This window comes from Bison bison, unplaced genomic scaffold (assembly GCF_000754665.1).
Source record: "Bison bison bison isolate TAMUID 2011002044 unplaced genomic scaffold, Bison_UMD1.0 scf7180017864285, whole genome shotgun sequence".
NCBI classification, from domain to species: domain Eukaryota; kingdom Metazoa; phylum Chordata; class Mammalia; order Artiodactyla; family Bovidae; genus Bison; species Bison bison.
The window spans coordinates 795,663-808,115 of NW_011494857.1; the positions used below are offsets into that span (position 1 = coordinate 795,663).

At 51.3% G+C, this 12,453-nt stretch overlaps 1 protein-coding gene across 1 annotated transcript in view; it reads left to right on the forward strand.

The window, feature by feature from the left end:
* The window catches only part of NUCB1 (nucleobindin 1), a 16,596-nt gene that overhangs the window by 3,304 nt on the left and 839 nt on the right, over window positions 1-12,453 (forward strand). Inside the window, exons 3-13 of the mRNA XM_010849586.1 lie at window positions 1,262-1,369; window positions 2,553-2,685; window positions 3,782-3,885; window positions 6,240-6,425; window positions 6,692-6,782; window positions 10,537-10,595; window positions 10,894-10,986; window positions 11,077-11,169; window positions 11,469-11,639; window positions 12,086-12,182; window positions 12,297-12,453. Coding sequence (XP_010847888.1) covers window positions 1,262-1,369; window positions 2,553-2,685; window positions 3,782-3,885; window positions 6,240-6,425; window positions 6,692-6,782; window positions 10,537-10,595; window positions 10,894-10,986; window positions 11,077-11,169; window positions 11,469-11,639; window positions 12,086-12,182; window positions 12,297-12,409 — 1,248 coding nt within the window. The 3' untranslated portion in view covers window positions 12,410-12,453. The remainder of the gene's footprint in view (window positions 1-1,261; window positions 1,370-2,552; window positions 2,686-3,781; window positions 3,886-6,239; window positions 6,426-6,691; window positions 6,783-10,536; window positions 10,596-10,893; window positions 10,987-11,076; window positions 11,170-11,468; window positions 11,640-12,085; window positions 12,183-12,296) is intronic.

Here is a 12,453-nt window from a genome sequence, read left to right on the forward strand (position 1 = left end):
ATTCTCCAGGCAAGAACACTGGAGTGGGTTGCCATTTCCTCCTCCAATGCACGAAAGTGAAAAGTGAAAGTGAAGTCACTCAGTCGTGTCCGACTCTGTGTGACCCCATAGACGGAAGCCCACCAGGCTCCCCTGTCCCTGGGATTCTCCAGGCAAGAACACTGGAATGGGTTGCCGTTTCCTTCTCCAAAGCATGACAGTGAAAAGTAAAAGTGAAGTTGCTCAGTTGTGTCCGACTCTTCGAGACCCCATGGACTGCAGCCTACCAGGCTCCTCCATCCATGGGATTTCCCAGGCAAGAGTGCTGAAGTGGGGTGCCATTGCCTGCTCCAGCAGGCAGCCTCTAGATGCTGGAAAAAGCAAAGAAGCAGATTGTTCCCTCAAGTCTGCAGAATAAGCCCAGTCCTGCTGAACCAGTTTGGACTTGTGACTTCCAGAACTCTGTAAAAGAATAAATTTTTACAGCTCTAAGTCACTTAGTTTGTAATATTTGTTAGAGCAGCAATAGGAAGCTGTTACACCCCTAGCTGGGCAATCTCTTCCCATTTATTTTCCTCAACACGTGTAATGATTGCTACGGTAGACTGAGTTTCTTCTAAAGCCTTACTATGTGTCAGGCTTTTTATCTCATCACTTTTCACTACAGTTCTGAGAAGTAGGGAATTTTATTGTCTGTGGAAGAGTGAGACCCTGGAAAAGAAAAGTGGCAGGGCTAGGACTAGGAGCCTGGGGATTTTTGTCAGTCTTTTTTTTTTGGCCTTGCCATGAGGCATGTGGGATCTTAGTTCCCCGACCAAGGATTGAACCTGCGCCCCCTGCATTGGAAGTGCAAAGTCTTAACCACTGGACCATGAGGGAAGTTCTGATTTTTGTCTGTCTTGTTCACTGGCTGTGTTCTCTTGAACAGTGCCTGGGAAATGGTAGGGGCTGAGTGAATGCTTATCGAATGAATGACGGCTTCACTGCTTGCCAATAAATTGCAGTATGTCCACTCTGGGGGCAGTATTGGGCTTGGTGTTTACCCATGTGATTTTAATTTCATCTCCAGCACAGACAGATCTAAGAGGAGGTGAGAGCTGAGGCCCATAGGGTCGGGTAATTTGGGATTACAGAGCAACCGAGGTCACTGGCTCCAGAGCCTGTGTCCCATGGGGCAGATCTCCTGCTCAGGGCTGTGGGGTGGTCTCTGGGTCCTATCTGCAGGGCAGAACCAGAGAGAGGCCCAGGGCTGGCACTGCTACGTTCATCTTTGTTGCCCCAGGACACAGGCCTGTACTATCACCGGTACCTCCAGGAAGTCATCAATGTGCTGGAGACTGATGGGCACTTCCGGGAAAAGCTGCAGGCCGCCAATGCCGAGGACATCAAGGTGCGCTGTGGCTGGTTTCGAGCGCGCTGGGTAGGGATGAGGGGATGCGTGCTCAGAGGGCAGAGTCTGAGCCTGCGGAAGAAGTCGCTTCTCCAGGTCGCACAGCTGAGAAAGGATCTGGGCGGGGAAGACAGAATGTGTGGTGAAGTGTGGATATGGGTGGCCCATGGCTTCCAGTATCAGCTCTACCAGCTGTGTGGCCTCCCTGCGCTGTGCCTCAGCTTTCCCATCTGTAAAGTGGGGTGGTGACAGGACTATCTGATGTGTAAAAGACGTGGACCTGCACAGTGGCTGTCTTCAGTTTGTACCCTGAAAGGGCTGGTTCTGTGAGTTTGCAGCAAAGTGCTGTCCACACAGGAAGAATTCAAAACACGGGAGATGCTGCCATCACACACATCTCCTCTAACTCTCACCTTAAGCCTCCAGAGGAACTGGGATTCTTCCCATTTTACAGAGGCGGACCCTGAGGTCCTGGTAGCAGTGTTTGTCCTTCCAGGAGGCCTGGGTCTCAGTCCCTGGACTGACTGAGCCCTGAGCCCATACCCTGCCCCATCCCCTAACCCCTAAGCAGAGTCTCTTGAAAAGAATGCGCGCACACACACACACACACACACACACACACGGCTGCCTCGCTCCTCGCCCTACCCCAAACTCCTTGACCGAGGACTGATGAGGAGGGCAGCCCTGCTCCCCGCAAACCTCCCAGCATTCCTGGGGTTCTCATCTGTCCCCACTCACCTGGACCCCCCGACAATGGATGGGTGGAACCAGAGATAAATGAGCCCAGCCCGTCCCGCTGCCTAGCCAGAGAAACAGCAGTTCTGGAGCCTACCTAGCTTGTCCAAGGTCATACAAGTGCGAAATAACGTCAGAAACGCTGCCACGTAGGCAGGTGGGTTTTGGAGTGGTATGGTGCTGGGTTCCAATCCCAGCCCCTCCCCTCACGCTCTTCTGAGCAAGTGGACGCACCCCTCTGTGCCTTTCCCCCCACCCCCAGAAAAAGACAGGCTCACGCAGCACTTTCTCTGTTTCAGGGACGGGAGTGGGGGGTGTCGTGTGAATCAGCCCTCACTAAATGTCGATCCTGTTTTGGGGGCTCTGGGGCACCCCAGGAAGGCATCAGAAAGCTTGCAGAAGGCTCCAGAGAAGGCGGCTTGACCAGTGTCCCCTCTCTCCTGGGCAGAGTGGGAAGCTGAGCCGGGAGCTGGACTTCGTCAGCCACCACGTCCGTACCAAGCTGGACGAGCTCAAGCGGCAGGAGGTGTCTAGGCTGAGGATGCTGCTCAAGGCCAAGATGGACGCCCAGCAGGAGCCCAGTGAGCGTGGTGCGGTGGGCGGGGCCGGCGGCGCGGTGCGGGGGGCCGGCGGCCTCCCTCTCCTGCGTCTAAGTGATTTGGGCGGGGGGCGCCTTCGGGGCCTCCTTCTCAAGGCCTTTGTAAAATCTGTGTAGAAGATTGATCAAATTTTCTTCCTACCACAATGTACTTAAAAATTTTTTTTCTTTTAATTTGTTTGGCTGTGCTGGGTCTTCCTTGCTGGGCAGACCACCAGTGAAAGAGCAAGGGCTACTCTCTAGTTGCCATGCAGGGGCTTCTCTTGTGGTGGAGCACGGGCTCCAGGCGCAGTGGGCTTCTGTAGTTGCGGCTCCCCGGCTCTAGAGCACAGGCTAGATAGTTGCAGCGATCAGGCTCAGTTGCTCCAAGGCATGTGAGGTCTTCCCAGACCAGGGATTGAACCTGTGTCTCCTGCATTAGCAGGCAGATTCTTCACCACTGAACCACGAGGGAGGCCCCCAGATTTTCCATTTTTATAAGGACTCCTGTCATATGGGATTAGGGCTCACCCTCATGACCTCATTTTAAGTTGATCACCTCTAAAACCCTGTCTCCAAATAAGTTCTGCGATACTGGGGGTCAGGATTTGAACCCCTGTGTGAATGTGGGGGCAAGGCAGTTCAACCCATAAGGAGGCTGAGTATCATGTGCTCTGAAGCCCAGCTAATCTTCATTCTGCCTCTTCTTAGATGGTGACCTAGATGTCCCTTCCCCTCTCTGAGCCTGTTTCCACAACCATAAAGTGAGATAATGGCAGAACCTATGTGAGACTTTTGTGAAAAGTAAATGCATTAATATATTTAATGTGTTTAGGGAGCAGGGCCTGGCATATAATATGTATTTGACACATGTTGGTTATTATCATTTTCAGCATCAGACTCAATTGTGTTCATTGCCTCCTCCAGGAAGCCTTCCCTGATTGCTCCAGGCCCATTCATGCTGTCCTCTGTGACATCCTTCCATGCCCTCTGTGACCTCCTTTAGAGCACATCCAGCCCATCCAGTCCAGGATAGGGATTTTGGAAGAAGGAACATTCCATGAGTTCATGCTTTCCCCCCACTCTTCCCTCTCATCCAGACATACAGTTGGATCACCTGAACCTCCTGAAGCAGTTTGAACACCTGGACCCTCAGAATCAGCACACATTCGAGGCCCGGGACCTAGAGCTGTTGATCCAGACGGTAACTTACAGGGGACCTGAAGGCAGAGGACTGCCCCCAGGGGAAGAAGGGGACGGAGCCCAGGACTGAGCCTGCTCACCCCTGCCTGGTGTTCTCACAGGCCAGCAGGCTGCAGAGGGCTGGTTGTGCCTAAACGCCTTCCCCAGATTCTCTACAGGAAAGCAGAGTTGGGGGGTGGGGGGAGTTGGCTTCACTCACACCTGGATTCAGATCTCTCCCCTCTCTCCTCTGCGTCCTTGTTGTAGGCAAAATAACGGCCCCTTGAAAGACGTTACCTGTTCACTATATGACCTGATGCGGCAAAAGGGCCTGTGCATATGTGATTAAGCCGAGGATCTTGAGATGGGGGATGAGCCTGAGTTATCCTGGTGGGCCCTTAGTGTCATCAAAAGGGTCCTTATAGGGTTCTCTGGCATCCTAGTTTAGGATTCCAGGCTTTCACTGTAAGGGCCCAGGTTTCATCCCTGGTCAGGGAACTGAGATCCTGCCAAGTGTGTTGCGTGGCAAAGAAAAAAAGAAATTGAGTTTACTTCTGGATGTTCCCTGGGGGTCCAGTGGTTAGGATTCTGAGCTTTCACTGCTGAGGGTGCAGGTTCATTTCCCTGATCAGGGCAGCCAAGAAAAAAAGGTTTTTGTAAAAGCTGGAAAAAGCAAAGAGGATTCTCTCCTAGAATCTCCGGAGGGAGCACGGCTTTGCCAGCACTGTAATTGCAGCCCACTGAAGCTAATTTCAGACTCCAGCCTCCATACTGTAAGATGATAAGTGTGTGTTTTTTAAGCCACAAAATTGGCAGTAATTTGTTAGACTAGCCCAGCAACTAAATAGTCCTCATGTTAGAAGTGGGATCCACAACCATGCCTCGTGTGCAAAGCCAAATGTGGGGCTGGGGAGTGGCCAGGGATACTCAGGCCTGCTCCCGCCTCTGCCTCTCCCTGGCTCACAGCCCTGCTGTAGCTGCCCAGCACCCCCTGGACAGAACCCACTCCCTTCCTCCTAGCCTGAACCTGAGCCTGCTTTCCTGGCTGATTGGAGCGCCATCTAGTGGCTGTAAAGCTAATAGCAGTCATTTGATTGGGTCCATGTCTGACCTCTGTCCCTGAGGGATGTTTCTGCCGCTTCTTTCCAAAACATTCTGGAAACTCTGTGCTTTCCTCCAGCCCCACTGTCATTCTCCTGGTCTCAACCCCTATCATATTGAGAAATAGGCTTCTTGCTTCTGCCTTTCACGCATGCCAGCAGGGTTTCTCGGCACTTTTGGCATTTGGGGCTGAATAATTTGTTGTGGGGCTGTTTGTGCATTGTGTGGTGTTTAGCAGCATCCCTGGCCTCTACCCACTAGATGCCAATAGACCTCCCCCAGCTGTGACCAACAATATCTGCAGACATTGACAGCTGTCCCCTGGGGACCGCAGTCAGCCCAGGTTGAGAACCTCTGTCCCCCACACAACAGCTGTATTGGCTTTCTATTGCTGCCATATTACAAATTACCACAGACTCATGCCTTAAAACAACACAAAGGTTTCTCTCACAGTTCTGGAGGACGGAAGTCCAAAATCAGTATCACTGGGCCAAAACCAAAGTTTCTTTAGAGGCATCTGCTCCTTTCTACTTCTAGCTGCTGGGGGTTGCCAGCATTCCTTAGCTTGTAGACACCTCACTCCAGTCTCTGCTTCTACCATCACATGGCATTCTCTCTGTCTCTCTCTGTGTCCTCTCTGTAGACACTAGTCCTTAGAATTAGGGTCTACCCTCATCCAGCAGGACCTCATCTTACCTAATTAGATCTTCAAAGATCCTGTTTCAAAGAAGTCACATTCTGCAGTTCTGTTCACATGAATTCTGAGGTGGGGGAGGGGGGACCCTGGACCACCCACTATGTATTGTTATCTCCAATTTCCAGAGGCAGAAACAGAGGCACAGAGAGAATGAGTGACTTGCCCGAGGTCATACAGCGACTGGGACTTGCTCACATAACAGAGCCTAGATTTGAACCCTGGACAGAATAATTAGAGCCCTCATGTTCTTTACCCTCTTAACTGTACTGCTTTCCATTGTAAGCCACCTCATGAGCTATTCCTTAGTATTTATTCCTCCAAGATCTTGAGATTGTGGAGGACTTGAAACAGGTGAGTTAATGTTGCTATTGTGTAACCATCCTCATCTTTTTTTGAGCAAAGAAGGGAGGCTCTGTGTTATGGGGCAAGAAGTGACATTGGGACCTAAGACCCAGCACAGGTGGAACGGGGGAGGGGGGGGGAGTCCAGATTCAGAGCCAAAGGCCTGGCTATTCAGAGGTTGGAATTAGGAACTGGGTATAGAGGTGAGGTGGGAATGACCAGCTGCCTTTCCCCAGGCTACTCGGGACCTGGCCCAGTACGACGCAGCCCATCATGAAGAGTTCAAACGCTACGAAATGCTCAAGGAACATGAGAGACGCCGTTATCTGGAGTCCCTGGGGGAAGAGCAGCGGAAGGAGGCGGAGAGGAAGTTGGAAGAGCAACAGCGCCGGCACCGAGAACACCCCAAAGTTAATGTGCCTGTAAGAACCCCCATTTATGCCCAGCCCCCACCACGTCCAACTTTCCGAGCTCCACAGGAAAGCAGCTGAAAAATTATAACTCCCAGCAGACCTTAAGGCAGAGCTCCCTTTTAATGTGCCTAGCTGCCTCCAGGGGCTGCTGGGAGTTGTAGTTTTTTTGTTTGAGGGGTAAGACATTCGAGGGATGGGGGTAAAGGGTTCTCTCTAGCTTCATCCTGTGGGACCCAGCCTTCTTGCTCATGAGCCCCTGGCTCTCCCTTCCACAGGGCAGCCAAGCCCAGCTGAAGGAGGTATGGGAGGAACTGGATGGATTGGACCCCAACAGGTTTAACCCCAAGACCTTCTTCATACTGCATGGTAAGGTGGGGAGGGAGTCCAGGACCCAGGCTAACACTGAGGTCTGACCTGTCTGGGGCCTGAATGCTGGAAAGGGGTCTCCCTTATGTCATGGGGCTTAAGAATGCTGAGCCCCTCTCCCCTGGTGGTCAGAAAGACCCTGTCACTCCCTGTTGTTGGGGCCAAGATCCTGCATACAAGAGCAGGTCCTTTCTTCTGAGGTACACCAGACTTCTGGGTTGTAAGGACTGATCAGTATCCCTAACAGAGCAAACCAGGCTTGGCTAGGTATGGACCACCCCCGGCCCCCGCCCTACTTCATGGCAGTATAGAAGCCCTGGTCCCCCCGGGGGTCCTATTGCTAAGGCGGGGTATTGGGGGTGGGGGTGCTGAGCTCTAGTTACTGGGCCTCCAAGGAGCCAGGAAGCCCCTTCTGCATGCTAATTCAGGGGCATATTCCCCTTCATCCTCCTCCTGCCTGGAAACATCACCTCTGTATCCAGCCTCAAATTCCAAAACCTCCAAATGACAGGAATTTGACTCTAAATCTGGCCCGTGCTGGGTCTTATATCCTGACGTCACTTTTTTTTTTTTTTAACTGTGCCCTGAGGCTTACAGGATCTTAGTTCCCTGACCAGGGATTGAACCAGGGGCCCTTGGCAGTGAAAGCGCAGAGTCCTAACCACAGGATGACCAGGGAATCCCCCTGATGTCACTTCTTGCCAGGCCCCCTCAGGTGTGCCCAGGATCCCCACGCAAAAGCTATAGCCTGTCACCAGAGCTTAGCAGGGTCTGATTCATTTATTCAACAAAGGTTTGCTAAGTGACCTCTTAAGGACTGAGTTTCATGGAGACCCTGTGGGTACAGATGTGAACAAAAGAAAGCCTCCCTGCCATCACAGAGCCTGTGAGGAGGCAAATACTCTATTTCAGTGAATCAAAGTGACCTTGGAGTATAAGACACACTCGAATTTTATACAAACTGTCCTTTAAACTGACACACCCTCAATGATAAGATACCTCCCAATTTCATGCATGATAAAATATGGGGAGCAAAAAAAGTACATTTTTAGAGTTGGTGAAGTTGGTTCTATTGTAGATGATCAGAGAGTCACATGTACCATAGAAACAACGACATCGGAATTTAGGGTCTACAGATGATTTTTAGATAACTTGGTCTGGAAAGGTGTTTGCTAGATCAGCATTGTCCAGCAGAGCTTTCTCTGCTGATGGAAATGTTCCACGCCTGTGTTGTCCAAGACAGCAGCCGCCAGCCCAATTGCTTTTTTTTTTTTTCCATACCACACAGAGTATGGGATCCTAGTTCCCCAACCAGGGATTGAACCTGTGCCCCCTGCAGTAGAAGCATAGAGTCTTAACCACTGGATCACCAGCGAAGTCTTTTTTGAAATGAATGAGGAAGTTTATTAACCCAGCATCCTTTGTTCTTTTCTTTTTAAATTCATTTTTATTGGTGCATAGTTGATTTACAGTGTTGTGCTAATTTCTGCTGTGGCAAAGTGACTCAGTTTCAGCTTTTTTTTTTAGCTTATTTTTTTAAGCTACTTTTCCCACGTAGATCATTAGAGAGTATTGAGTAGAGTTCCCTGTGCCATACAATCGGTTCTTATTAGTTCCCATGTGTTCCATTAGTTCCCATGGCTATTAATTAAGGACTTGAAATGTGGGTTTTACAACTAAGAAACAGTATAGTGGTGGGGGTGTGCAGTTAAATTTTTAAAATTTTGTAATTGTAGTAAAATACACTTGACATAAAATCTACGATCTTAGCCATTTTTAAACGTACATTTCAATAGGGTTAAGTACACTCACATTGTTATGCAAGTGTTTTCATCCTTGCAAAAACTGAAGCTCTATGTTAATCATCAGTTCCGCATGACCTTTCCCCCAGCCCCTAGTTACTTCTGTTTTCTTTTCTCTATGATTTTTGACTCTTAACTACTTCATAGAAGTGGAATTGTACAGCATTTGTCTTCTTTGTGACTGGCTTATTTCCCTTAGCATAATGTCAAGGAAATGAATTTTTCATTGTATGTGATTGTTGCTCATTGAAATTTCATTTGCCCCGTGTAGCTAGCAGCCACTGGATGGCACAGCACAGCTCAAGAGAGATGACATTTGAACCAAGACCTCAGTGAAGTGAGGGGTTGAGTCTCACAGATACGTGTCTAAATTGGGGACACAGCAAACACAGGCCGGGGAGAATGAACTTGGTGGGTTTCCCAAGGTCACTGGAACAGAATGCTGGAAGAGAAGAATGATGAGACATGGAATTCCCTGGCAATCCAGGGGTTAGGACTCCGAGCTTTTACTTAGTTCCCCTAGTCGGGGAACTAAGATCCCACCTGCTGAGTGGCTCAACCAAAAGAAAAGAATGATAGGAAAGACTGTTGGGGGGATAAGAGCAGTTCTACAATCAGAGTGAGAAAGCTGGATTTTATTCTGTCTTGAGTGAGACACTGAAAACGGATTTTGAGCAGAGGAACTGACCTCACCTGTCAAGTGTTAACAGGATTCATCTGAGTGCTGGGTGCTGTGTCAAGGACAGGCTGTAGGGGTCGAGGGTCAAAACCAGGATCCAAGTCAGAAGTCATGAGATGCTGATGGCTGGACCATGGAAGTAGGAAAGAGTGATAGGATTCTGGATTCATCTTGAAGGTCAAGCTGGTAGGACTCAGAGATGGACTGGATGAGGACTGTAATGGAACAAGAGAGTCAAGGGTGACTCTGAGGTTTTTGGCCTGAGCAACTAGAAGGAATGGGAGAGAAAAGCAAACAAGATTGGGAGCTGGGTCTGTTCACATCAAGTTAAGAGATGTCTGTTAGACATTTAGGTGGCGATGGAGAGTAGGCAGTGGGGTATTCAAGTGTGGAGGCAGCTCATGGATGGCATTAAAGTGAGGGAAATCCATCTAAGGAAGTCTGGGCCAATTGAACTCTCCTTATGATGGCTAACGTTCTGTGTGCTGCCCAATATGGCGGCCACTGGCCATTTATGGGTATTGAATGCTTGCCATGTAGCAAGTGGGACTGATAAATTGAAACTTTAATCTTATTTGATACTGATTTAAATTTAAACAGCCCATCTGACTAGTGGCAACCGTAATGGACAAATCTGAATACTTGATAGGAAAGATGACCCTGACCCCTGGGGTACACCAAAGTGTAGAGGTCAGGGAGAGGGCAGGGCCGGCTAAGGAAAATAAGGGCAGCTGGAGAGGAGAGAATGATGTTTTGGGAGCCAAAGGCAGAAAGTCAAGTTAAAGTGCAGGCTAAAGACTAACCATTGGATTTGCAAGATCAGGGTTCCTGGCCACCTCTGTTGGGGCAGTGAGCAAGGCACATATGGCACATTGGCAGGGAGAAGCTTCTCTGGCGATGGGAGTCAGCCCTGGGGTGGTTCTCAGGGAGGTGCCGCTGACACCCCTGGATCCTGGGCAAAGGGGCTGATCCTGTAGCCAGATCACTGGTAGCTAGAGATCAAGTTATTCTGCAAGACAGTGGGCCCACGAATAGTCCCAATGGAGCCTGACCTTCATCTATTCCATTCTTGAGAATGGTTGGGAAAGGGGTGTCCTAACATCAGGTCTGTGGGGCACTGAAGTCTGAAGGCCACCATCCTAACAACCACCCTGCTGTTGCCCGTCCTCTGAGAATAGACCTCGCATCAGCCAGATCTTCTCTAGCAGATCACTTGGGGACTTGACCCACTCTGTGCTTAGTCCCCCAAGAAACCTTGTTGTCTCTTCTTCAGATATCAACAGCGATGGTGTCCTGGATGAGCAGGAACTAGAGGCCCTCTTCACCAAGGAGGTGTGTCTTGTAGGCCGTGGGTGAAAAGGATGCCCATATCAACCACATGTCCCCTTAGGATCCTCAGGATCCCCTAAGGTGCCCCTGGATGTGGGTTCAGGGTGAAAACTACAACTCCCAGCAGTCCCTTGGGCAAAAAGAGGCTGCCAGGAGTGGCAGGGTACCCCAAAGACTGATGGGAGTTGAAGTTTGCTGTGTCTGTGCATGTGGGAGTGGGGGGGTGGTGGTTAGTTTAGCCTGCGAAGGAGCATAACCCTGGACCTCTCAGTACATCCTGCCTTTCACTTGACCCTTGCAGCTGGAGAAGGTGTACGACCCAAAGAATGAGGACGATGACATGCGGGAGATGGAGGAGGAGCGGCTGCGCATGCGCGAGCACGTGATGAAGAATGTGAGTGCAGGGACCTGGGTCGTGGGCGGGGGTGAGATAGGTAGGTGGAGGAGGTCCTGCTCCGTTGCTTACCCTTACCTGGCTCCCCAGGTGGACACCAACCAGGACCGCCTCGTGACCCTGGAGGAGTTCCTCGCATCCACGCAGAGGAAGGAGTTCGGGGACACCGGGGAGGGCTGGGAGGTGAGGACATGGGTGATACTCTGGGTCCTGACTATCCCTCTCTCACAGACCTAACCCTTCCTTCAGGGTCTTTGGCCACTTCGGTTTCTCTCTGGGCCTCCCACCCTCAGCTCTCTGTTCCCCCAACCCCCTGGAATTTCTCTCCCCCCAACTCTGGCCTTTATCCTCTTTCCCTAGTTCCGGCTTAGGTCTCTCCATCCACACGCCTGGCCCAGGCCTCCCCATCTTCCCTGAACCTCCTCCATCAGCAGGGCAAGGGTGGAGTCCCCCTGCCGACGTCCCCTGTTCTCACCCTGCAGACGGTAGAGATGCACCCTGCCTATACGGAGGAGGAGCTGAGGCGTTTTGAGGAGGAGCTGGCTGCCCGGGAGGCAGAGCTCAATGCCAAGGCCCAGCGCCTCAGCCAGGAAACCGAGGCTCTGGGGCGCTCCCAGGGCCGCCTGGAGGCCCAGAAGAGAGAGCTGCAGCAGGTGACTGGCCAGGGAAATGGATCCATTCTCTGATTCCCTGGTGGCCTTTGTCCTGGTGTGTCCACAAGTGGGGAAGGCCTGGGGCCACTATGTTAATCACTGGTAGATCCATGGGTGGCAGCCGCCGCCATCTTGAGTAAGGGCAGACATTGTTCTCATCCCTGGCTGCTGCGCAGCTGCCATGTTGGATAAGGGCAGTGAGGTTGTAAGCAGGAAAGGAGGGGAAGGCCAAAGAGGGAGGAAGCGGCTTCCCTGTCCCAAGGTGTGACACAAGCCATGACAGGTAAGGGAGAACTGGATCTTTAACTAGTATTAAGTCCAACTCTCAGTGAGAGAGGAAAACTGAAGGCCCTAGAGAAAGGACTGGTCCATGACCACAGAGCAGGTTGCCATGGAGACTCAGCATGCTACCGTCTTGCCTCTGTGATCTCCCCCACCCGCTGCAGGCCGTTCTGCAAATGGAACAGAGGAAACAGCAGCAGCAAAGCCACAACAACCCAGCCCCCGGCCCCGAGGGACAGCTCAAGTTCCACCCGGACACAGGTGCTGGCCCGCTGGGCCCAGGGGCCAGGGAGGGAGCTGGGGGCCCAGACTTCCGTGTCTGAGGGAGGAGGGGCTGCGATGTCTAGCCCTGCCATGTTCTCCCTCCGTTTTCAGATGATGTACCCGTCCCAGCTCCAGCTGGTGACCAGAAGGATGTGGATGCTTCAGAAAAGAAGGTCCCAGAACAGACCCCTGAGCCTCCCCAGCTGGATTCACAGCACCTGTGATCATTCCAGGACCCCAACACTCAGGGTTCCTCCCAAGGCTGATG